The sequence below is a fragment of the Heliangelus exortis genome, chromosome 28 (assembly GCF_036169615.1).
Source record: "Heliangelus exortis chromosome 28, bHelExo1.hap1, whole genome shotgun sequence".
NCBI lineage: Eukaryota > Metazoa > Chordata > Aves > Apodiformes > Trochilidae > Heliangelus > Heliangelus exortis.
The window spans coordinates 5212840-5237732 of record NC_092449.1 but is presented as its reverse complement, the minus strand read 5'-3'; the positions used below and the strand labels follow the sequence as shown (position 1 = coordinate 5237732).

The window sequence follows — 24893 nt, the reverse complement described above, 5'->3', positions numbered from 1 at the left end:
GAAACTTTGTTTTCCTATTTTTGTTAGCTTTTTTTTTTAATAATGCTCATTTATAGAAAACTTCACAAAGGTGACGTCTATGTACAGAAAACACAATTCCAAAGGCTGCTTCAGTAGTCAATGTAATAGCACCTTGAAAGACAAAAGAGTTTGACATATTTTAAAAAGTTTTTTGTTAAATGTTAACCCTTTCCAAGCCTCATAGAAAGGAGCAGGTCACAAAGCTCTGTTAGCACAACCTCTTCCAAAGTCTGTGTGAAATGCTGTCTGAAGGTTTGTTTTGTTTTGTTTTTTTTCCAAAGTCCCTACTCTATCAGTCAGCAACATCTGGCAAAGTGGAGGTAGCGTGCAGCCAGATGGGATTTTCTTGCAGTCCAAACCAAGAGCAGATGAAAGAATTCACAGCAGGCAATTGCACAAGGATGGTCTTCTATTCCACAGCTTCCTCTATGCCTTTTCCACAGGCTTGAAAAGGGTTAATTTTTTTTGTTTTTGTTTGTTTGTTTTTTGTTTTTTTTGTTTTGTTTTGTTTTGTTTTGTTTTGTTTTGTTTTAATTAATCCTGGTTAAAACATGTTGCTCTGAGTCCCAGGCTGGTACTGTGTCTGCAACAGACTCTCCATAAAAGCCAAGTAATCTGGGTTTTGTCCATATTCTTCAGGATTTCTTGAATTCCCCAGTCGGGGACGCTTGGCTGATCTCACTTCATCTCCCGAAAATACATCTTCCTGAGGGGCCCCAGTGCTGAGGGACTGCAGGAGACATGAAAGTACAATCATTAGAGGCACAGCAGGAAAACAGGGAGAGAAACACGGGTGCAAAGCCTGGAGCACACCTGCTTCACAAGACAGCAGGGGCAGCAAGTGAACAATTTGGTTCAGAGCATTCCTGTAGGAAAAAAAAAAACAACAAAAACTCTGAAACCTGCTGAAATTAAAAATTGAGGGCTGCTGAAACCAAACCCTCGAGTTGCCTTCTGTTTCAGAACATCTTTCACTTCAGCTCCTGCCTTTCCAGCTCTCTGGTTATTCCTACCCTCCTCTGCCTCTTCAGGTTATTCATTCCTGGCAGAACTGGTGCTTCACTGATGCCTTTAAAAAAAAAGGAGACCCAAAGGAAGCATTCACTGCATGAACAACTCCTCCTCTTCATCCTGCTCTTACCATCTCAAATGAGATGCATTTCTTGGTAGAAATGAGGATTTCCCATCACTTTGTGCTGCTGTGCTACCCGAAAGCCTGACGAGCATCGGTGCCACGAAGCAGAATCTACCACTGCTGGCAGGGGAGGGACTGGAGAAAAGCTTTCAACCAGACCTGAAACTTTCTATTCACTTTCCAGCTTGCACTCCTTGTCTCTGAAACTGTTAATAAGGCTGATGCCTCCACTGCAGAGAACATGTTTCCTTCCAGCTCCTGTATTTCAGAGCTCCAATGTGTTGTCTTTAATACGTTTAAATAAACTGGAAGAGTGTGCAAATCCAAGAAATTAATGCCTGGGTGCTTCTTGGACAAAGTCTTTCAAGGATAACAAGGTAAACTATTATTAACCTCTAAAATTTAATGCCATGAGATCTGTCTTTGGAGATAAACAACCTCAAACAAGATGGAGAGCTTCATTCACTCAGATCCACGTAACAGGCTGTATTTTACGAGTGTTTCTTAGGGAAAAAAACTTGAAGATTTCATGCATAACCAGACAAAAAGTTTCCTCAGAACTGATGAGAGTTCTTCCACAGAATTGCCTGTGGTCACCAGGCTGGTTTGGACAACGTGCACCTCACACTTCTTCTAGTGGCCAAGGATCCACAGGGTCAGTGAATAACAGGGTTTAACTTGGCACAGCAATTTATGTATTCTGAGGGGAAGGCTGGCCCATCCTCTGTCTCATAAAAAAGACAGAAGCTCAGAACCTTACCACAGGTTAACTTTGTGGATCCATCCCTGCCCTGCAGTGGATGATGTAACAAGTATCTAAAATGAAGAGGAAAACTGGGTATTCTGCATTTGCATAGCAAACAGTCTCATCAATTGTTTAAATGAGATGGCTTGAAAGCACCAGGTTTGAAAATACCCAGCATATCTGGAATGAAAAAAGCTACAAAATAAACTCCACATGTTTTCTAGGCTCAGTAATTCCATTGTGTGCAGTTAAAGACAGCCTGATCTTTCAGTTGAAGAACTTTATAGGTAAGACCTAGGTTCAAATCTCCTATTTGGTGAGAAACAGAGGTTTGGTCCCTTGTGCTAATCTGTTCTCCAGAAACGACTTAGCTGTGGAGCAATTCAGCTCACTGCTGATGAAGGCAGTGTTCAGACCAAATGGCAGTCCATAGAACTAAGTTCACAGGGAGCAAAATTATGTGAACATCCTCTTCTAACCAGAGAAAACTAAAAACAGATCTGCACATGTGGATGGGAAAATCATTTAAATGCTTCTCAAGCATTTAAGAATTTTTTCTACTCCACATATTTTGTGAATGACAAGTGGTTAGACAGCCACAGGAAGTGGAGGCTTGGTTCACCTCATGTCTGAACAACATGCTAAGAAAATGGGAAGAGTCCTGCAAGGCACTGAGTGCTTTCTGTTACACTGATACTCACCAGGCGAGACTTCACTCTCTTGGGAAGCTCTTCCTCCAAGGTATAAATATCACCACGTTTTACCATGAGCTGTGAACCATCTTCAAACTCGACCTGCAGAGTAGGCAGAATATGAAATAAGAACTTGGCCTCCACATTTGCAGTTCATTCCCAGCCTATGCCAACATTTGGGAATACCAAGGAAGCATGAGGAGCCAGCTGCCATGGATGATCCCCTGCTCTTGGCACTAGGGGTCCCCAGGATTGCTGCAGAATGAGCACCCCTGAGGTGTGTTAAGGATGCTGAGCCCCAGCAATGCTGGTTTCAGTGCTGCTCAGGTACCCCATCTTATCTGGTCCTAAGTGATTTCATTCAGGGCTCCTGTGGATCCTAAAATGTCTATCCTACAGCTGGAGCAGCAACTCTGCTCCCTCCTCCCAGTCAGAGCACTAGAGATTTCCACTGATTTTTGATTCATATCCTGAAAAGAAAGCAGCTTTTCACTTACAATGCAGGGCAGCCCTCTATTCTGGCAATATGGTAATAAGAATTCCTTTCATCTTAAACAAAGCCTTTTCACACATCATACAGAAGCAACTCCAGCTACTAAAATACATTTGTATTTTAACAAGCAGCAACAGTGAGCCAGGTACAAAACCCAGTGGTAACTCCCCACATCAAACCTTTTTTGCTAAGCACTGATTGTACCATGAATTATGCATCAGATGTTACAGGAATGTTTATTCATGGGAACGTGCATCTAAAAATGTCAGAACTATTAAAAGTTTTTAAGAGATTCTCATTCCCTTTGCTTAAGACTTATTACTAATTTCTGGATAATGCAGAAGAATGTATGGCATAGCTTAATATGGGATGGCAGGTCCAGACTGGACAAATGCAGAAGGAAGAAAGTATCTGTGCTCTGAACCTCTCCTCCTGTGCTGCCCCAGGTCCTGCAGCTCATCATTTAGGCAAGCCCAGCAATGCCTGCTGAGGTCCCTGAACTGAGCAGCATCCATCAGCTGGAATAACTGTGCAGGTGGGAGAACAGGCATTGAAAGATGAGCTCTGCTGAGCCTTGCTGAGGGGGTTTAAGATGCTCCAGGTCCCATTTACTCTCTGGTTTTAAAGAGCACCACTACTGTAACAGAGCCAGAAGGGAACAGGAATTATGAAGTGGAAGAGCCCAGGCTGCCAGTTCCACCAACCCAGCTCAGCCTCCATCAGAAAGACAAGACATCCTAAGCTATCAGGGAGTGCTTTCAGCTTGTTTACTGAAGTTCCAAATTATTGCTATGGATCAGACATCCCTGTTATGAACATCCATTGGAGCAAGCTACATTTGGGCTCAATTTTCCAAAATATATACCCATCAAATCTTAGCACACAAAGCACAGGCACAGCACAATGTGAACTGGGAAGCTACTGAAAAATAAGACAAGTTAAAATGCAAAAGTTAATCCATGATGTCTTCCTATGAATACACTTGCTTCATAAAAAAAAAACCTTCTGTTTTAAAATATAATCCTATTCAAAACCAGATGTACTGTAAGTACTGGAAAAGTATCTACACAGAGAACCAATGTGGAAAGTTACTCAGGCTCTTTTTCCCCATGGAGAAGAGCTTTACTTAGAGGCAACTGCCCAATTTGAAAAACAGAGCCCTCATGCATATTTTTCTGTCATCTGGCAGAACAGTGGAAGAGCCAATTTCAAATTATTGTACCTCTGAGAAATCAATGCCAATTTCCTATACTGTGATTAAACTGGAAAGCATGCAGAACAATAGATCTTTATGGAACTATATATTGCACTTATTCACAGCCTGGATCACCTCAGATCACATCTTTTCCAAAGCAGTTAACACCCATTACACACACCAAAAAGGCTATTAACTGACAAGATGGATTAGGGTGGTCTTCAGACTCAGATATCCAACAGATATCTGTGTAGAGAGGACAGAAACCTGAACCATATTTCTAACAAATACAAGATACAGGATTTCCTTTGCCTCTTGTGGCATTAATCTTTTTAAAATAACAATTATTTCCAAATTTCAAACCCTATTTTTTAAAAGAATGTGCTCAAAGTATGCTTTCCAAATCACTGTAATTTTCAACAACCTGAGCAAGACACATTGACATGAAGTCTGTGGCTACTCATCCATACTCACCTGGTAAATCTGACTGATCTGGGCTGCAATAAACTTGGCCTTATAGATGATTCCATCTGTCCACTGCAGTTGAACCAGCTCACCCTCTGGAGGGGGTCCCAGCTGGATGCAATCTCTGCTCTGAAGACAGAGAGTGAAAAACATCAGGCAGCCAGCACAGACAAAGGTCAAGTAAAGAGGTGTATTCAAAACAGTGTTCAAAAAAGTTTCTATACAACACCAGAATGAAGAAAGTTTCTGTACTTGTTCCTAAATTGCAGCCATGACAAACAAAACCATGAACCAGTGAGACAGCAGGAATAAAGATGTGCACCCTGGTGACAGTACTCAGTTCTAGGAAATTCCCATTATCCTTTATCAACAAAAAGAAGCTTGGTGACCTGCTCTGTTTCACAAGGTGAATCAATGGCACAATCAGGAAAACAATGCCTTGAGCTGACAAGTCAGTCTCTCTATACATTCCCTCTGGTAAGAGCATTCCCCATTTTGAACCAGAAGCACTTGCAGACCATCTGCTTCCCCTGTGAATCACACTTGTTAGTTGAAAAATAAGAGATTATTCAACCACAACACAAAGTGGATGCCACTTAAAACACTGATTTCTGTTAAGTCATCTGCATACAGCAAAATAACATCTTTGTAAAGCAACAAAAACAAAGATGAGAAAATGTCACAAACCAGAAGAACGATAACGAAAAGCAGTATGAGTTTTTCTATGCAAGCATTAACTTTACTTTTTAAATTCCTTTTAGTTTTACTTGGTTGTTTCACCTCGGAGCACACAGCAGAGGAATGCAGGCATTGTACTTTGTATATATAAGGGCAATAATCTCCACAAAGAGCTGCTTACAATAATGCTTTCTGGGTAAACGTTGTCACTGTATGAACCATCATCAAAGTTCACTTCATAGAAGGTCTGTGTGGTCATGCCAATCACTTTACATCTGTAGTAGAGTCCATTCCTGTTCTTTGTGATCACAGTCTGTCCAAGAGTCACTTCCCTTCGAAAGGGAACCTGGGTGGGGGAAAAAAAGGGATTAATTAAAAGGGATTAATTAAAAAGGAATAATTCACAAGCATAAAAGTTGCACCAATAATGACGAGAAGAAAGCATAAAACCATCTAATAAAAACTGAAAAAAAAAATCAAGTGCTCTTTAAGAAAAACCAACCCAACCAACCAACCTACATTCTGGTTAGCTGCTTTGTGTTTGAAGCAAGTGATGGAGACCACATAGGGCCAATCATCAGGCTCCAGGGGCACGCCGGCCGCGTGTGCACAGGTGACGTGGAAGGAGGTGGAGCAGTGCTGGTAGGAGCACTGGATGCAGGCCCCTGCCTCCTTCTTCATCCTTTTCCGACAGAAGACACATTTCTGAAAAGAAGCAGAGGGGGGGGTTAGGTAGGCAGCCACCAGCAGCTCTAACACAGCACAGGGCAGCCACCCTGCTACCTCCGTGGTGGAAAAGTCTCCAGCAAGTGCTCAGGGCTCAGAAGGTTCAGACAGAAGTGGGGATGCTCCCTGCTGAGGGGTCAAGTCCCACACATGCAAAATTGCCTCTTTCTCCTTGTCCAGGCTCACTCCTAAGCCAAGAAACTACAGCAGATATCAGCTGATCACTCCCTTGAAGGTGATGATGCCTCCCAAGTCACTGAGCTCCAGAACCAGGCTGGAGAGTGGAGAAAACTTCAGTTTGAGACTAAGGTCAGCAGAGGGTAAAGCACAGCCCAGGGTGAGCAGAGAACTGCTACAGCTCAACCCCACTCCTTAGGTCCCTGAAATGTACAATAAATCCAACCAGCAGCTGGATCTTCACAGATACAGTGCTAAAAAAATCATGTTTTCAGTTCTTGAAAGAACAGACCACTGTGTAAGAATTTGTTCTAGTTTATTCAATGAAATGTTACAACTGTTAGATCCACTAGAATAAAATTTTCTATAATGGAACAGAAATCTTGGGTGTTTGTTTTACATACATAAACACATCAACCCTAAATGTTTTATTGGTACCCATGTCAGATTAGCTACTGGAGTTAACTCAGTTCCTGTTCTGCAAACAGAATAAAGAAAAGCATTGTGCCAAACATCAGAATTACAGAGGGAAAAAAGGTATGAAGTTTTTCAGTATTTTTTAAAACTCATTTTCTGCAAAGCAGATTCACTTATAAGGCTAATCGAATCTGACAGCACTTAAGGGGGACAGGTAATCAACTTATGATGTGTGACTACTTCAAAAAGAAAATCTACATTTTTTCAAAGCTAAAAATCCTAAGCCTAATGGCACTGTAGACTTGGCAGCTTGCATCAGTGGGAAAAAAGATACATTTCCTCATTCCCTAACAGCACCAAATTCTTGTTTCCAGCCCCTCAGAAATACAGAAGACCAGATTTTGAGAATCTAACTCTGAAGAAACAGAAGCTGGACATTTGCATAACATTTCCAGGGAGCTGGTTGGAAACCCCATTCTTAGTTTTTAACATTGAGTCTAGAGAACCTGTCCCTGACTGATGGAAGGTTCTTTACCTTATCTGAGGCTCGGGCAAGACAAATAAAGGGAAATTAATACCACACGCGTGAGACAGAGATGTATTTTACTTCTTCAAATGAACAGCTCATATAAATGAAATCCTGAGAGAAATTATATTCACATGAACCTGACTGTTCAGCTCTGCAATTTATTAATTACAGAGAAATAATTTCCAGATCTAAGGAGGAACAGAGGAAAGCAGTGATTTTTTTTTTTTTTTTTTTTTTTTTTTTTTTTTTTTTTTTTTTTTGTTCCCGTACTCATCCCAACTGACATGTCCTACAAACATATTATGATACTGGAATGGCAGACTCTATTTCTCTCTGTGGTGTCTGATAATAATCAGAGCCTTTCCTCCCCTCTTTCATTCTGTGGCCTTTCATTTACCTCACTCCCATTAAACCAGTGTTCAAAGTACACAACATTACAGAACACATGACCTAAATTCTAAGATCCATATGAATTACTGCATCCCATGGGCTTAGAAATCTAACCTAAGCTGCCTGAGATCACACTACAAACCAACCCAACCCCCAGGAGGGCAAATTCACTGTTTCTAGATCTATCTTAAGATCACCCTCCAAAAGATGAGGAGTGCTCTCACGTTATAAATTAACCAGCAGACACAAAATGCAAATTGCTAAATTTCAATGTTAGATTTGAGTTATCAGAACTAAAAGCCAGGGCCCCACCATGCAAGTTGTAATACATTGCCAAGATAAATAACCAGAGAATATTTCTCTTTTCCTTGAAAGCAAAACAGGCAGAAGAAAGGGAGCTGCATTCTTCCCAACTTCTGGGCAGCATCACTCCTCCCTGGGTGGGGTCTTCCCCCCAAGGCTATGAAAGAAGTCAAATTCACTTCCTGTGAATCAACTGAAGTCAGTTTACACCAAAGATTAATTTGGCCTTTGTACTTAAGCTGACAAAAGCCAGGAAATTCAAAGCCAGAGCCTCAGTGTTGCCAGAGTGTGTTTTGGTTTGGGTTTTGTTTGGTTTGTTTTTTTTTCAGTATTTAATAAGCTATGGCTTTATCACTCTGTAAACCATGTTCAAAAGCTTGATAAGCAGCACAGCAAAGAGCACAGCAGGAACAGGGCACTGGAAAGCAGTCAATAGCAATGAGATCTCATTATTAAACTGCCAATACCTAATTCTCCAGCCAGCAGGGACAACTGCTGATATACAGTGTGCTCAATATTGCCTCTCAAGGGAGCATTAACCCTCCAGGACCAGGAATCTGCCTTCATCAATGCAAACAGGAAATCTTCCAAGCCAGAAGGGATTAGTATGCACCTAACGCCACCCCAGTGGCAAGACAAACTCCTCATGACAGGCAAATGAGCTACACAAACAGAATATTCAGAGCAAATATGATCAACAAAGAAAAATGTGTGCTGATGTCAAGACTGGAATAGGGAAAATGGTGGAATGGGTGAAAATATAGAAGATCTGAAAGTGTGGGAGATGGGGTGGACAGAAGCACCCGTGCCAAAGTGGAGGTTTAAAGACATTTTGTGTGGGGAGGGAGAAGGTTGTAAAGCACAGGAGAAAATTCTTCATAATAAATGCACCCCAGAGAGCCAGGTCAGAGCTGAGAGTAAGAAATGGGCTGTCTCCTGCATGATGAACACTGCAATTCATTTATTCCACCAAGGAATGACAGCTAATTATTCCAAATTTCCACGTCATAAATAATTTACATGCCCAGGCCCTTAATAGACCATTCATCAGGAAGCATGCAAAATGCATTCTTTAAAATAATGCAATACCCACAGATGGAGTGGAAAGCTGGTGCTTGACAGGTGTCTGCTCAGAAAACAGGAGACACCTTTAAACAGATCACTGCAACAGATCACTCTTACCTTGGCCCTCTCACAGTAACAAATACATAAAGCATAAATCAAACCTAATCACATATAACTCCTGCCTCTTCTTTCCTTCACTGCCTTCATCCATTCCCTTCATCTGCCCTCAACAATCACTTCATTTCTTCTCTCTTTTTCAATCTTTTACAGCAAAGGACATCTTTCCAATTTTATCTAGTACTGCACCAACTCTGTCACTGCTAAAGTCATCAGATCCAACACCACCACCTTTAGTAAACCTTCAGGTTATCTTCCTAAATGCAGCTGCACACCTCCAAAAAAGACCCTCTCCAATTCCTCCACTGACACTTCATGTGCTCCATGAATTACCTGCAATATCTTATAAAGGACTCCAAAATTCTGACAATGGCTCATAAGTGTTTCTCTGCACAATTTTAGCCAATAAAAATAGCCTATAGCCATAGATAATTTGTTTGCTTTCTTTCCTGCAGCAAATGATGCTCATAATGCCACACTCTGTGCAGTGACAACACCAGCAAACTGTTTTCAGCAGATATCAGTGGTGTAGACATCCATATTGTAATGGTGTTCACAAAAAGAGATGTGAGAATTTTATAATCAGTCTAAATACAACAGCCCTTACCTGATGAGATTCTTAAGCACAGAGTAATTAGGCTGAAAATCTGCTTCTCACATCCTACCAGCTGGGCTAGCTGTCCAGGACCACCAGACAGCTTCCAGAGGGATCATGTTGGCATGCTGACAAACTCAAGAGCAAGACCTGAACCTGTGTCCAAAGTTACCTGCACTAGCCAACATCCCCTGCAGGCAGGGTCATGACAGATCCTGGCAGAAATAAAAACAGCATTACACTTCTAGAAAAGCTACTCTGAGCTTGATGAAGCAGCACACAGCACCATCCATGCTAAAGCTTTCCAAGTGAAGTGCCTAAAGCCAGGCTTTGACAAGAATTGAGCTCCAAGGCAGACTCTTGCTACCTTTACCATCAGGAATAGGTATCTGTAAATCACAGCCTTAGACTGCAAGTCAAGGTGCTCCATATCAAAATGCTCTACCTTTCCTGAGGCACGAAAAAAACATGATGAGAATGGAATACAAAACTGAAGAAATCAGATAAACTCTGAGAATTTAATTCAGGAATGAAACAGAAAGATGTGTAGTAGGCCTGTGCAGAGGCTTGGGATGGAACAGCCAAGGCTTTGGAGCAGAATGAAGCAACAGAGTGAATACTGCCCTGGCCCTACAGAACTGTAAGGCAGCTACTGAAGAGCTAAAGAGTTAAGTCATGTTTCCTTGTGAGGCTCCATTAAGCAATACAAGCAGTCTTTAGTTCATTGTTACAAGTGCTGGTAATGAAGAGGATGCATGCTGGAAATGTCAGATGATCCATAAAGAACCACTGCTACAAGATTTATCACTCTCACATCACATTGCTCCATCACTCCACCTGAATAATGAATGCTTTTTACAGTCACATTTGTGTACAAAACCCATTTGCACAACAGAGAAATAACTCTGGCAGCAGACAGAGGTTCTTCCTAATCTCTCAGCCAGGCCCTGGCTGGGCTGCTGGTGCTAAATAGCTGTGCAGTTAACAAACACATCAACACCACAATGTGTCATTGCTCTACCACCTTCCCTTCTACCACACTCCTAGCTGACTTCTGTACAGAAAAAAAAAGCAGCAAAAGCACAATTTATTTTGCAATAACACACTGAAGTGATGGGGCATTAACTAACATTAAGATTAATGTTGGACTAATGAACCATCCAATACTAATCCCTTGGCTGAGGCAAGGCAACAAAATAACAAGTTGTAGCTGGACTTTTATTGAAATCCTTGCAGAGCCTTGCCTCACAGTCATGGGTCACACAGAAAAGTTTATTAATTTCTACAAGAGATTTCTTGATAGAAAAAGAGAAATATTGTGAAGAAAGATGAATCCAACCACAGCTGAACAAGTCAGCAGCATGTCAGCTTCTTTCTAGTTACATGTCCCTGCACACTCCTGCCATGCAATAGTTGGAGTAAATTGAGCCTTCAGGTACTTTAGCCCTGACTGCCCAGTGGGGAAATGTCTGGTGCTCTGCCCAGGGTCAAAGGACACTCCTGGAGTGTAAATGCAGGTCTGGTAATCACAACTTGTTCCTGTGTCAAAGCACTGAGAGAGTTCCTCAGAAGACCTCCAGACAATAGAGCTTCATGGCAACATTTGCTGGAAAGAAGAGCTCCACCACCTCCAATCTCAGATACTTTTTGATCCCACAATATTCTTCTGTCTAGTTAAAGCCTTTTTCTTTTCCTTTTTTTTTTTTTTTTTTTGGCACCTACCAGTTTCCATCTCTGCTCTGGAATAGCACTGATGTCCACAGGATGACGCTCTATTACGTTGAGGAAACGGGCCTCAGGGACAGCAATAGCACAGATTATGTGGACCCACCTGGAAAAAAAGGGTGAGAGAAAGCAGAGTCTAACATTGTTTGAATTAAATACTCAAGAGGGCAGTTAACATTTCTCTGACTCCCTCAGCATGGAGGTGTATTTATGGTGGTTGGCAGCCCTGGCAACATTATCAACTGACTGTTAATCAGAGTCACTCAAGGTAAATGTCTCTGGAACAAGAGGGATCAACCTTCTTATGCATCTGATCTTCAAGTGATAGTGAGCATTCTCTGAAAAAAACTTTTCCCTGAGAATGAACTAAATTTAACAGTGTTCAGAGTCACACTGCCCCTGGTACTAAAAAACCTGGGGCACAGTGTAAGACAACCCAATTCTCCTTCTGACAACTCAGTGAGTCCCAGTGATCTCCATAATGCCAACAGGAGCTGTAGCACTAAGCATCAGGACCAAATTCACCCCCCTAGAGCATCAGATGCAGCATGGAAGGACACAAGACTCAGAAGCACCACTCACCTCCCATCAGTGGTCATCTGAAGAGCTCCTCCCCTGAGATTGCACAGGCAACACTCCTGGAGGAAGAAAACTCCTTCAGAACTGGACCAAAAAACTCTGCCAGACCCACTGCCTCACTCCCCAGAAAATGGCATCACCACACCTGGGATGCAAAGGCAAACTGCCCCCTGCCCACCACCCATCTCTGGTGAAGTCTCTGCTCAACCCCTGCAGGGAGCAGCCACTCACCGCTGCCCAGGCGTTGGCTGAGCACCGCGAGCAGGACCAACTTTCATTGACTAAGTCTGGACGAATTCCGTAACAGCCTGAAAGAAACAAAGTTACACACTTCAGTATTTTTTGCTAAGGTCAGGAGTATTGATTAGCTGAGGTTTTCATTCTGAAGCGTTTTTGAACTAGGTGTAGCATTAGAAGAACTCCAGGCAATAGGCTCTAACAAAGGTCTTCAGGAAATCTTTGGGAAGTGGGTCAGAATTTGGGACCAGCAGGTCTGAAAATGAACAAACAAAAAGTCCACACTGAGGGAACCCTCAAGGCTTGGTTGTTTTGGTTTTTTTCCTCTAGCAAGGACAACAACAGCAGCACTTCCATCCTGCATGTATGAAATAGAGTAAAAAAAATGATACTACTACTGCTGGGATGTGCTCGCACATCAAACCAGTGAAGACCACTGAATCTCAGCATGAGTGCAGCAGCTACCTTTGTGGTATTCAGAGGAAGGACAGAGCCACTTATATTGCAAGGAAATTAAATACATGCACTTCACATATTTAACACTATTACACTAATTTCTGGCTAGATGAAGTGCTTGAAGCATCTGACTTTACAGAGCACCAAGGACTGTAAAATATGGAAGCACCCAATCCTCCTACATACTTCTCTGCAGCACCAAGATTGTGAAGTGGTGTTATTCTCATTGTAAAGATAAGGAAATATGAACAGCACAAAAAAATCAAAACCCTAATAATCCTGTACAAGGCACTGAGGTTTGCCTCTGAAGACAACAGGGAGAAGACATGCAAACTGTTTTGAAAAACTGGACCTACATGATTCCCACCAGCTTCCAAAGCAAGCCTTCAGCAGAAAATTAAACACACCACAAATTCCTGGCCAGCATGCTACCTAACACAAAGTTCATCCCATGGCCTTTACCTATCCTAACAAAACAAAACAAAACACAAAATTTCAGCTGGAGCATCTCCAAATACTGAATTACAGTTAAATGAAGTTATTCAGAAAGCACCAGGATTGCCACAATAACCTGATTTATAAAAATCATCCACTTAACCAGCTAAACATCATGTCAAAAGTAAAGAAGTCAATAATATAGATCCATGGCTGTCTTCCACATCTGAAGTCTCTTTTCATCATCTGGAAAACCAAGAAATTAGATCCAGCTCAGGCCTAGAAAAAGTACAGGGCTGTTGAGCCTAAAAATCTGAGCTGTCAATGGAATAGAAACAGCCCCCTGAACTTGATAGTGCTGGAGCTAACATGGTGAAACACAGACTGAAATTTCAGCTCTGATTTCTTGCTCCAAGACCCCAGGGAGCTGGACTGTGGGATTTGAGTGGAGAAAGTCACACCTCCTGACCACCAGACTGTCCCATAATGACAGTCGGAAGAGAACAGGAAAATTATGTTCTTTATATGGATTTTGCCAATGTCTCAAAACCCCAGAAATTTTTGCAAAAGCTTTCTTCTTTATGTCCTTGCTGCTGTCCTAACCTAGCACAGCTGGGTGAGGGCACTCCTCAGTAACAAGCAGGCTGCCAACTGGTTTTACAGCACGCTGCCAGATTAACCAGGGGACACCTCAGCACCACAATCCGATAATAAAAGCAAATGGATTCTCTGCAGCAAAGCCAAAGGGATATCAGAGTCAAGAAGTACAAACAGTGACAAGGAAACAAGTTAGAGACCACCTCAGAAGAGGTTTAACTTCTATCCTGTCTTCAAGGTTAGAGCTCAGCCAAAATAAGTTACATTTCTCTACACCCTGTCTGCAGCTCAGCATCACCTTGCCCACATCCCTCTGTCCCTAAAGAGTTTGGGCACTGAAACCATTCTGCCAGAATGGACTTTGGAAGACATCTGAATGTACAAGATCTCTGTTCTGATCACAGTTTGTGAAGAAGGCAGCACTTATCCCTATACACTCTGCACCATATACTCTTTATTATCCAGAAGTGATCCTCATCATGGCTGTAGCACAGAAATGAAAGCTGCATTCCAGCTCTGCACACTAAACACTCACACTGAGCTGCATGGTGACCTGCAGGCTATAAAATTGGACCAACAAAAGTAACTCAAGCTGATGCAAGTTAAATAAGAATTCCCATCTGTCATGATCAAACAGCTGAAGAGTAACTCGTCACATCCCCCAGCACAAGTGCAAATGTTAACTAGATGTTGTACAATCTCCAGTGGAGGTACACCCCACTAGGATTAATCAGTTTCTTTTAGACCTATCAGGGAAACAAACAGACATATGTTCCTTTTTGCAATCAAGTGCCACTGCTGCCACAAGAACACAGACACTAATAAAATGTACCTCAGAAACAACTCCATAATCTGTGATGCATGTGACAGCACTGCAACCTCCCCCAGCAGACCAATATTTGAACAAGTGAAAAGATTGTGATCAGCTTTGTGATTTCTGCCTTATTAAAAAAGAAATTAAAGATTAAAAAAATATATATATATTTTCTGTGAGACAGAGAAAAGTCAGCCAACAAAGGAAACAGGATAAATAATAAGATAAATAAAAAAAGATAAACAAAAAAATATATTTGTGTGTATTTTAAAGATCAGTGGCTGCCCAGATGGACCTGAATATACACAAAACAAGTATCAGAAAAGGAAAAAGTGAAAGTCACAGAAGAAGGAATTCAAATACAGGCAGCACACAAAGAAATATGAAGAGTTTCTCAACCAAAACACTTTGGTGAAGAAGGAAACACTCACTAGCATGAACCTGCAGGCAGCATTTGGCACAGGAAATCAAGGGACTGGTTCCATCCTCTCCAATATATGAATTTGAAGGAAGAGGCTCTGTGTTTTCTCCACTTGAGGTAAAGCACATCTCTGGGATCAGAGGCTTTGTCTTTTGTCCACACTTAGAAAGGTGGATGAAAGAGGTGGTCTCCCCTGCAGAGACTGGGACAGCTTCTTTATCCACCTGTAAGGACTTAAAAGAGAAAATACCATTCATATGGAGTCACTTCTTCCCTGCTCATAACTTTAACCTTAAAGTCACAGCATTCCCCTTGCAGAAAAAAAGTCATCCAACAGCACCTGACACCATGCAGCCCAAACAAAGAACTTTAAATCCTGCCTTCTCCTGCACATCCCTAGCCCTGCCTTTTGCTCCCCTCTAGGCTTGCACTGGGATCTGTAATTTATTCTGAAAGCTCCACAAAGTATTAGAAAAAATGAGCTTTCCCTGGTTTTCTTCTGTAGAAGTCTAAAGTCCTAAATTGCAGCTGATAACATCAAGAAAATAAAATTAAAAAAAAATAATTAATAAAAGCAAGACCTTCCCTCCCCCTCTCCCATCCTTTTGGCACCCTTCCCTACTCTTTCTGCAAGAATTTCTCCAGAAGGACATTTCAAGGTTTCTGGTAGCAGTCTGGAGTTAAAAACAACAGATTAAAACAGCCCAGCTGTACCCAGTTTTCCTCATAGCCATTACACAACAACATCCAGCAATCAGAACAGATATTTTATTTTCAGTCTGTATAATAAATCAAGATATTTTATTGAAGTGGGAGGTTGGTTCTGTTTTTCTCAGAAAAAGCTTCCAACACATACATATGCATCTAAGGCACATATTCCTAGTGGGCACACAAAGCCAGATTTGGCTCTATAAGCACACAAGAACAAATCAATACCCAACTGGGCAAATAACTAATTCATCTGGTACATTTTGCCTTTCTGCTCCTACCATGTCCCAAAGCATATTGGTAGTTTCCAAAAAGAAAAAAAAAAAAAAAAAGTAAAAAACCGTATGTGCTTACTCAGTAAATTTTTATTTTGCTGCTTGTTTGCATATATTTAGAATTCTGGGTGATCACACACCCAACATGGCACAGTTTCTCTGCATGAAATAGTGTTTGCAGTGCAAAGCTCTTTATGTGTGATTTAAAAAATGAAAGCTGGGAAAGGCAGAGAAGCCAGGAAAGATAATGAGAAAGGCTCCATCCACTGCCTCTGCCAAACACAACTTCTTTGGTGTGCAAAATACATGAGTTTTCTTTATTATAAAAGGGTTTGCAATGTAACTTAAGAGAGCAGCTACCACCACCACATCCCTCTGAGCAGCATCAGGAATTACCTGGTTATAGGGGTAGAAGAGGGTACAGACAGCACAGTATGGCTCACTCAGGGCAGCAGCTGCATTGAATTTTCTTTCAGCTGGAAAATTAGGTGCTTTATTCTTCCACTGGAGAGAAAGTAAAGATTTCATAGCCTCTGGGTCGCTCATATCTTCCTCCCCAGAAAATGGAAGTGTTTCTAGAAGGAAAAGAAATTTTAAGTACAGCCTATAGAGGGCAGAGGCAAAATCCAGCAAGGCAGGGTTGAACAGCTCATGTTTTGTACGACACAAGAAGCTCAATAAATAAGAACAAAGAGGTCCTCTTATGTGTATGCCTCAAATGTTTCCTTGAATGGATAAAAACTCCACATTATGGGTAGGACAGACAAGACAGAGACACTAATGACCTCATGGAAGTGGCCACGAGAAAGATGGAAGAAATTTACTTGATTTACTGCCTCCATTACACTTCTCACTTTCCAGCTATGGAAAACCTACAGCATCCTTTTAACCAAGGCAAGTTCAAAAGACTTGATGCCAGTGGAAGGAAACCCCCTTCCCTCTCTCCAGATGGGAGCTGCACTCTCTGGAAGTGGCACGTGCAGCTCGTGCTGGTTTGGTCAGGCCAGTTCCCAATTCCCACCAGTCAAGTCTGCTTCAACCTTCCCAAAGTGCATCCCTGTACCTGCTTCTGCAAACACAAATCTTGTCCATGAGGTATCATGAGTTCAAGTTTCACTTTCCTGCAGCTGCTTCCATCAGGCACATGCCAGTGAGCCTCCAATTTGCATTCAGTACAACCTCTTCTTCTGCCAGAGCTCTGATAGGTACTGTGCTAATTAGTTTGCTAATTCTTTGTTTTTTCCAAAACCTTTAAGAGGCTCTTGGTATTTTCTGATTAAACCACAGCAGAATTCATTTGTGTCAGTTTGGGGCTCCAAGTTTTCTTACCATTTCTTATTAAGGACTTTTGAGTCACCGTAAGCGTTAAGGAAATTTTCCACACAAGACTGAGTATAAATCACTCATTGCACTGACAATCTGTAAAGTTTCCAAAAAAGAACAGTTTTGGCCGGGAGAACTCAAAAGCATCTTAGTGGAACATTATCCCCAGAGCTCAGCACATTAAACCAAATTGTTCACTGCTTCACTGTTAATTACTGGAAATACGCAATTAATGTCCAAGTCTCCTCCCCACTTTTACCTCCCTTTTTTTTCAGAGCTTTAAGTTTCCAGAGCTCAACCCTCTCCTTTTGAGGAAATCAAGCACCTCTACTAACAACTTAAGACCCAAAACCCAAACCATGTCTTTCTCTCACTTTTTGCCAATGCACATCAAGAGATGGGCAAGGATTTAGGATCCTGGTGAAACCAATCAGACCAGCACCATCATCCAGAGTCACAGAAAAAAAGGACATGACTGCTGTATGTTGGCATCACCTTCCCTCATCCCAGGATGAACTATGGGTGTCACACAGCATGCAGGATGGCTCCTGCATTTTGAGGGAGTTATACACGAATAGAAAAGCCTAACAATCTGTCTCAGCTGCATCTCAGTGTAGCAAATGCATTCCCTTAATTTACATGCTCCCTTCTCCTCACTGCTCATCCTTCTACATCAGCAAGGAGAGCAGAGAGCTGCTTCTATTCCCTGGCAGGAAACAGAAGAATCTTTTTGATCAGATTTAGCCCAACAGGGCTGTAAATCAGCCCCCAAGAAATGCCATCTTTCACAGAAAGTGGCTCCTGAGTCAGCCAGCACAGTCCCTGGACACCCTGTACACCATACAAAAAGTCAAAACCATGAAAAGATGCTGCCTAATGAGCACCCTTCAGCACAAAGTTTTTTGCAAGGTCTCCCACCAAAACCAAGTTAACTGGTCCCAGCTGCCTTTCAGCTCTTCACTCTGCATTCCAGGCAGGAGAGATACCAAAATCATCCTTCCTGGCAAGGAAATGGAGCTATGTATGTACAGAACATCCATTGCTTGTGTGAAGTTTCTCTGAAATCAAAGGAAATATTCCCTGAAGGGGAATATCCAGGATGTTGTCCTTCTGAATTTGAAGATTTAAGGGCTCTGAAAGCAATGACTGCCAGCTAAACCTTCAGGTACCTGCTGCAGCATGCAAAAGCTGCTTACTGTGGACTTTTCTATATTCTATATTTCTATATTCTACTTTATACTGGGAGCAAGAGCCAGAAGAGATAAATTACACTGTACAACAGAAGTGAAAGGTAAGAGTATTTTGAGTATTTTCTTTTCTTCTTGGTTCAGACTGCTAGGTCATTCACAGAGTGGGGAAAAAAAAAAGATGAGTGTTGTACATTTAAGCTCTGAGAGACTTTCTAAATCTCCTTTCAGGATCTGCCAAGAAAAGCTGGACCCCAACATTCACATGAATTAAAAAGCCATCCAAAAGGCAAAATTAACTTTCCCCACCTCCACTGCCCTCTGAGGTGAACAGATCTCATTTTCATGCGGAATCTAAGGAGGAGCTTTTACTTCAAGAGGTTATTTTCTGTGAACTCTTATCTTTTGCCCAAAATGCTGCCTCATTCTGAAGCCAGCAAAATATTTTTTCTTGAGAAAAGAAATGGTGGGAGGTGAGAAGGGACACCTCCCACACAGGAGTTTTGTTTCCAGCTGGGTTATCAAACCAGGAACACGCTGTGTTTTCTATCAGTTCAGCGCAACACAAAAAAGTTTCAGGCCGTCCAGTTATGTTAAGGGCTGATTTTTTTTGTTTGTTTCTTTTGTTAAGGACAATTTTTCAGATCAGACAGGACATACAAGCAGCCTTAATGCTGGTGCACTCACCCTCATCACTCGAGGTCTCCTGTTTAACCACTGACAGTGGGGAGCGGGTGGGTGGTTTGCCCAGGGGGTGACGCCGACTCTTCTTGATCTCCATCTTCATTTTTGAAAAAGCAGAAGCAGTCTGTAACAAACCAGGAGAAGCTAGATGGGAACCCCAAAATACCTTGGCAAGCCAGGGAGAGTACAAGACAACAGGGACAGAATCCTTGGCATAAAGGTCTAGGATTTACGTAGCAAATTTTCCCTGCCTTTTGGCTGCAATCAGTAAAGCCTCCCAGGCCAATTCCTGTGGCTTGTAAAGCCAGTGCTGTCTCTAGGGATGTCAGGTGAAGGGAAACTGCAGTGTTTTCTTAAAATCCTCAGCCTCAGAACAGCTTTAAGTTTGCCAGTTCCATTAGGTTATGAAAAGTCTGGTCAATCACATAACCAGCTAGGAACTCCAGCACATGAAAATTATGCCCAGGGCATACAGGAGCAGAAACATTTTACCAGAACATTTCAGTGCATTTTGTGACCAAGTGTATTTATACTGAACTGTACCCACTGCCCTGGGTAACAGCCCACACTGTAAATATTACATGCACCCTCATCCCAGGGACTCCCAGTCCTCTTGGGTGATGGGAACAGAACACATTTTCCTCCTTTTTTGGAAACTGTCCTCAGGAAAGCATTTCCCAAGCAAAAGTCATGCCTGGGACAGGTTACATGCCATGAATTGTACTGTCTATGAAAAGGTCTTCTGCCATCTTTTCCAGTGCTAAATCTCACGATGGAGAAGACCCTTAGGGCAACAACAGGGAATCAGACCAACTCTTGGAATCAAAAAAAAAAATCACACATAAAGCATATCAGCTAGACAAGTCAGAAATCAGGACGGGGAATTATTAAAATGTTGATGTGATGCATGTTCCCCTGGGGATTTACCACTCTCAGAATAATTGCTCTGCAGCATCCACTTGCTTGTGCTGGGCTTTTCTGCCTACTTTTTGAGATCATCACTTCATTATCATCCACACTATTAGTAGCAGGAAAAGAGATTCTGTTTTATCTTTTGAAGACAATAATGAGCTCGATTAATCAGCTACCATCAATTCAGTGATGGACTGAACTGTGAAAATGTAATCCATCTCTTCCTGTAAAATCACTCTTTCTCAACAAGATGGCACAACCCTACCTGGAGAGGCTCAGGCACAATTCAGTTGGACAACTTCTTCCAAGTTGTCCTCAACTTGTTCCTTCAAACTAGCAAGTCAAGGTTGGAAAAGACCTTGAAGATCATCGAGTCCCACTGTCCACCCTACAACCCCTAAGCACTAAGCCATCCACTGCACCACCTCATCTCCCCATCTTTTGAACACCTCCAGGGATGGTGTCTCCACCACCTCCCTGGGCAGCCTGTTCCAGTGTTTAATCACTCCTTCTGTGAAGATTTTTTTTCTAATATCCAACCTGAAACTCAATCCTGGGAGAGCTTGACCCCATTTCCACGTGTCCTATTGCTGGTCACCAGGGAGACCAACATCTGTCTCACCACAACCTCCTTTCAGGGAGTTGTAGAGAGCAATGAGGTCTCCCCTCAGCCTCCTCTTCTCCAAGCTGAACAGCCCCAGTTCTCTCAGCCTCTTCTCATAAGGTCTGTCCTCCAGACTCCTCATCAGCTTGGGTGCCCTTCTCTGCACCCTCACCAGCACCTTTATGTCCTTCTTATACTGCAGGGTCCAAAACTGCACACAGGACCCAAGTGTGGCCTCACTAAGGCAGAGTTTATGGGGAGGATCACCTCCCTGGTCCTGCTGCAGGCCAGGATGGTGGTGGCCTTCTTGGCCAGCTGGGCACACTGCTGGCTCACGTTCATCTGTCTGACAATCAACAGCCCCAGGTCCCTGCTACAAATCTTACAGTCACCACCTTGTTCGTGCCTTCCTGTCCATCACTGACCTCTGTAGCAACCTCTGTGTTTTCTGCTTCTGGGTTCTCCTCCTCCTTCACAGAGATCTCCAGAGGGACAGGCTGCTCCCGCCACCCTGGGCTTTTTTGGGTGGCAAACTGCTCAAAGGCCTGCTGGCAGGACATGTGCTCCTTGTCAAACACCACCTTTTTGGTCCGTGGAACCACATAGAGCATGGGAATGATGGGCCGAGGTTTAAAGTCATCTTCCTCAGCTGGAGCCTCTGAGGGGTGGATGATGTTCAGGGGACCTGGGGCCTTCTCTGCTGTGGCCACTGTGGGTGCTGTGGCAGGTCCTGGTGGCCGTGCTGCTGCCATCTGCTCCTCTGCCATCTGCTGCTGGGGCACAGGAGGTGGTGGCAGAGGTGATGGCTGCTGCTGCAGAGGAGGCCGAGGTGCTTGCAGGGGGTGGAAAAGGTGTTTCTTCTTCCTCTCCCCTTTGACTTTCGGAGGACGGGCCTTGACTTTGCAGTCACCTGCTTCAAGAAACAGGCAACATTTAGAATATTTAGCTTCACACACCAAGATTTCTGAGCATTTAGTGTTTTACTCCTTTCATCAAAAAGCTCCAGTGCTGGGCTAACATGTTACACTGATATTTCTTTTCCTGTAGACAGATCCAGCTCAGCACTGCCTTGGAGAAGCCCATTTTAGAAATAAAAGACTTGTGTCATTTCTATGGACTATTTCATTCTTGACTGGAGCAAAAAGGCTGCCAAAATGAATCTTGCCAGGAGGAAAAATACCTGAACTCCTAAGAAGCTGGACAGTGTGCCAGAAAATATCCAATATATTACATTAGCCCTGACTCTAGAGTTCAAAGTTTTGTGTATCAGCAGTCTCCAAAGTGGGGTGGTGCAGAACCATCCACTCGGTCACAAGAAGAAAGTATTTTTGTACCATTAATAAACAGAGCTTTACACTTTCTAAAATTCCTATTTTTGAGTATTTTTTATAACTGACATAATATATTAATACAGTAACACATGTAAGGATTTTTACAAATAAATACACATCTATTAGGAGGTGCCTTCAGATTTTGTTTACTGATAAAGGGTGCAATCAATAAAGTTTGGAAACCATCACCCTGTATCACTACTTTGTTCTAACCTCTGGTCCACCCCTATTTACTAATCTGTCTGTTCCCAAGCAAAGCTCTTATCTGGGTATTACTGTGTGTCAGTGCATTTCACCAGCTCTAAGAAATGAAGAATTGAAAAAAGATCCCTGATTCATTATTACCAAAAGATTTTTTACTGTAAGGGCTTTTAAAAAGATGCCTTTAAAGCATAAATCAAGTACACCATTAACAGCCTACTACAGACAGGATGCCAGCACTGGTTACAGAGATATCCTTCCCTAACACTCACTCCATTTGTCCTTGTTTCTCTGAGCTTGCTGTCATTCATCTTATCTGCAATGTGCTGCAGGTCTCTTACATGGCTGTGACAACAAAACCACTTCTTGAACAGCCAGACATCTCAATATTTTTACCAGAGGCAGTAACGACCCATGAAAGTCCTCCCCATCCATCTTCCCAATATCATTCTGTTAAAGGACCCCCACACACTCTGATTTTACAGCAGTAATTAAAATTTCTACTGGCCATTAAGCAAGTGACTCTAGGTTAGGAAAGGAGATGCCTTCACATCTTGCCTTATTCCCTCTAGGATGATGTATGTTCCCTTTGCCCAACTATTCCCCCACTTCATGAATGAAGTTATCAGGCCACTCAGAGGAAAGTAAATAATAGATGGTCCACAGACTGATGCCAGGGCTCAATTTATGCCAGAAGAGATTGCTTTTCACCTGCAGATGCTAGGACCAGATGACTGCTGCAAAAGGTCATTTTCCCACTAATAGGATGGGGAAAAGGGCTGATGACAAAGAAAGAAAAGGAGCAGTCACCCCTACAATGATGCTTCACCCATCCCAGCCTACTCAGCCTCCTCCATTAAGGACTAAACCAAAACCAACCAGCCTAAACCAGCAAACAGGAAATCAGACAAACCACCACACAATAATGAGGAGTCTGTAGGAGGAAGGGTTTGAAAAAAGAAGAGGTATAATCCCACAATAAGATAAAGTGCTAAAATCCCTGCTGAAATCTTCTAGGTGATACCTCAACCTCCTAGCTGCCCAGAAGTCTTGTCTGAAGACTTTATTTACACTAATTATCAAAATGGAAACAAGGCCAGCCCAAATAGTTATTATTGTACTTGTGTAGGTAGTTCCTCACATAAACTGGTTTGTTCTATCACAGTGAAAGGCATATTGAATTTCCTTAGAGAAACAAACATATTGAATGAAAGACAAATTGGATTTTTCTCCAGTTGCACAAAAGTAGATCATATTTACTCTATACACACTTGGAGAATTCTCTATCTAACAACAAAACCAATGCCATTCACCAGCTTTATTGACTTCTGAATGGGTAATTTGACAGCAGCTGGCATGTAGAACTTTTAAACAAAGTTTTTGCATTAAGATGAACAAACTAGTTTGCAAGAGAATCTATAAAACCAGAACCCCAGAAAAAGTCAAGTAAAATTCAAAGTCCTCACAGCTATCATGAACACTTCTAGAAAGGAAAGGGAACTTTATGCACAAACCATCAAGGGAGGTGAGCAAAAGAGTGCCACTCCTGTCCTCCTGAAGGCACACACAGAGCTAGTGAAGGGGGAGAAAGGAGCATGAGGATGGGCTTTTATGGTGAGAAGACTGACTTGTTTAGAGAGAATTTGTAACACTAAGCAGAGTTCCATACACTGCAGGTATAAAATACCTATGAGAGGAAGAGATGTTGATGAGGAAATCAAAGCACTTGCATGGGACTGTCTGTACACGTTAACATGGGGCAATGAGATGATAAAAAGCTTCTCTAAGAGGATGGACTTCACCTCCTAGAGCAGTAACAGGCAAAGACAATCAGAGATGGACTTCTGCATCAGTAGGTTAGCCACAACTTCACTTACATAATTTGCACTCAGAAAACAACTGTAAATTAGACTTATCCATCTAGCAGAAGCACAGAGATGAAGCTGAACACAGGAGAAAGCAGTCTAATACAGCACTGCATCCCTCAAGATCTCTGTGTCTGTCCAACTGTTGCACTCAAAGGTTTTTTTTGAGTACTTTTTTACTTTTTGTACTTTAATACGGGAGACTGTGCAGAAGCTGAAGTAATCATGAAGACTACTCCACCATCCCAAAGTTCCTCCCAAACATAAAGTTCATGTTTTCACTTAAACAGAGAATATTACCCCAGAACAATCCCTACACCTCCAGGTTTTCTATCCTGCACATCACCTGTGCTAACAGAATACACAAACATGACTGATACAAAAGCAGAAAGCCAAAGCAGGAGGTAAACACCTTGTGCTTGCTTTTAGGAGCTGTGCCTTCTCAGTCCTTACCAGAACAGCACACAGCATGTGCTACAGATATGTAGATGGTCACAGCAACTGCCAGAAGATTTCTGACAAGGCTTTATTTTCTCTGCATGATGCTAGAAAAGTCCAGAAAGCCTCAAGCACAAATTGATGTGCTGTGACATTGTTTCATGATAATCCTTCCATCACCCTGAACAGCTTCACCTCTTAATGACTTTACATTGCCAGCTTAAGCAACAATGGAGAAAAAAACATCAGTGAGAGAGGAGCACTGCTTGGCAGCTGGCCAGCTCTTGAGATCTTGCTTGAAGCAAAACCCTCACACAGCACACGGTCATCTAAAAAGCAATTATGCACCAGTTTGCTA

General features: G+C 42.3%; 1 protein-coding gene across 3 annotated transcripts in view; it reads right to left on the bottom strand.

Annotated features, from left to right (window-relative positions):
• Positions 1–301: 301 nt before the first annotated feature.
• Positions 302–24893, bottom strand: part of KDM4B (lysine demethylase 4B) — an 83066-nt gene continuing 58474 nt past the window's right edge. For all 3 annotated transcript variants that reach the window (XM_071728063.1, XM_071728064.1, XM_071728066.1), the window contains 12 exons: positions 21126–21613; positions 19188–19308; positions 16387–16565; positions 15018–15240; positions 12279–12355; positions 12051–12106; positions 11466–11574; positions 5944–6129; positions 5606–5770; positions 4756–4875; positions 2603–2695; positions 302–751 (listed from right to left, as the gene is read on the bottom strand). In XM_071728063.1, the coding sequence (XP_071584164.1) occupies positions 566–751; positions 2603–2695; positions 4756–4875; positions 5606–5770; positions 5944–6129; positions 11466–11574; positions 12051–12106; positions 12279–12355; positions 15018–15240; positions 16387–16565; positions 19188–19308; positions 21126–21613 (2003 nt within the window). In that variant the 3' untranslated portion in view covers positions 302–565. The remainder of the gene's footprint in view (positions 752–2602; positions 2696–4755; positions 4876–5605; positions 5771–5943; positions 6130–11465; positions 11575–12050; positions 12107–12278; positions 12356–15017; positions 15241–16386; positions 16566–19187; positions 19309–21125; positions 21614–24893) is intronic.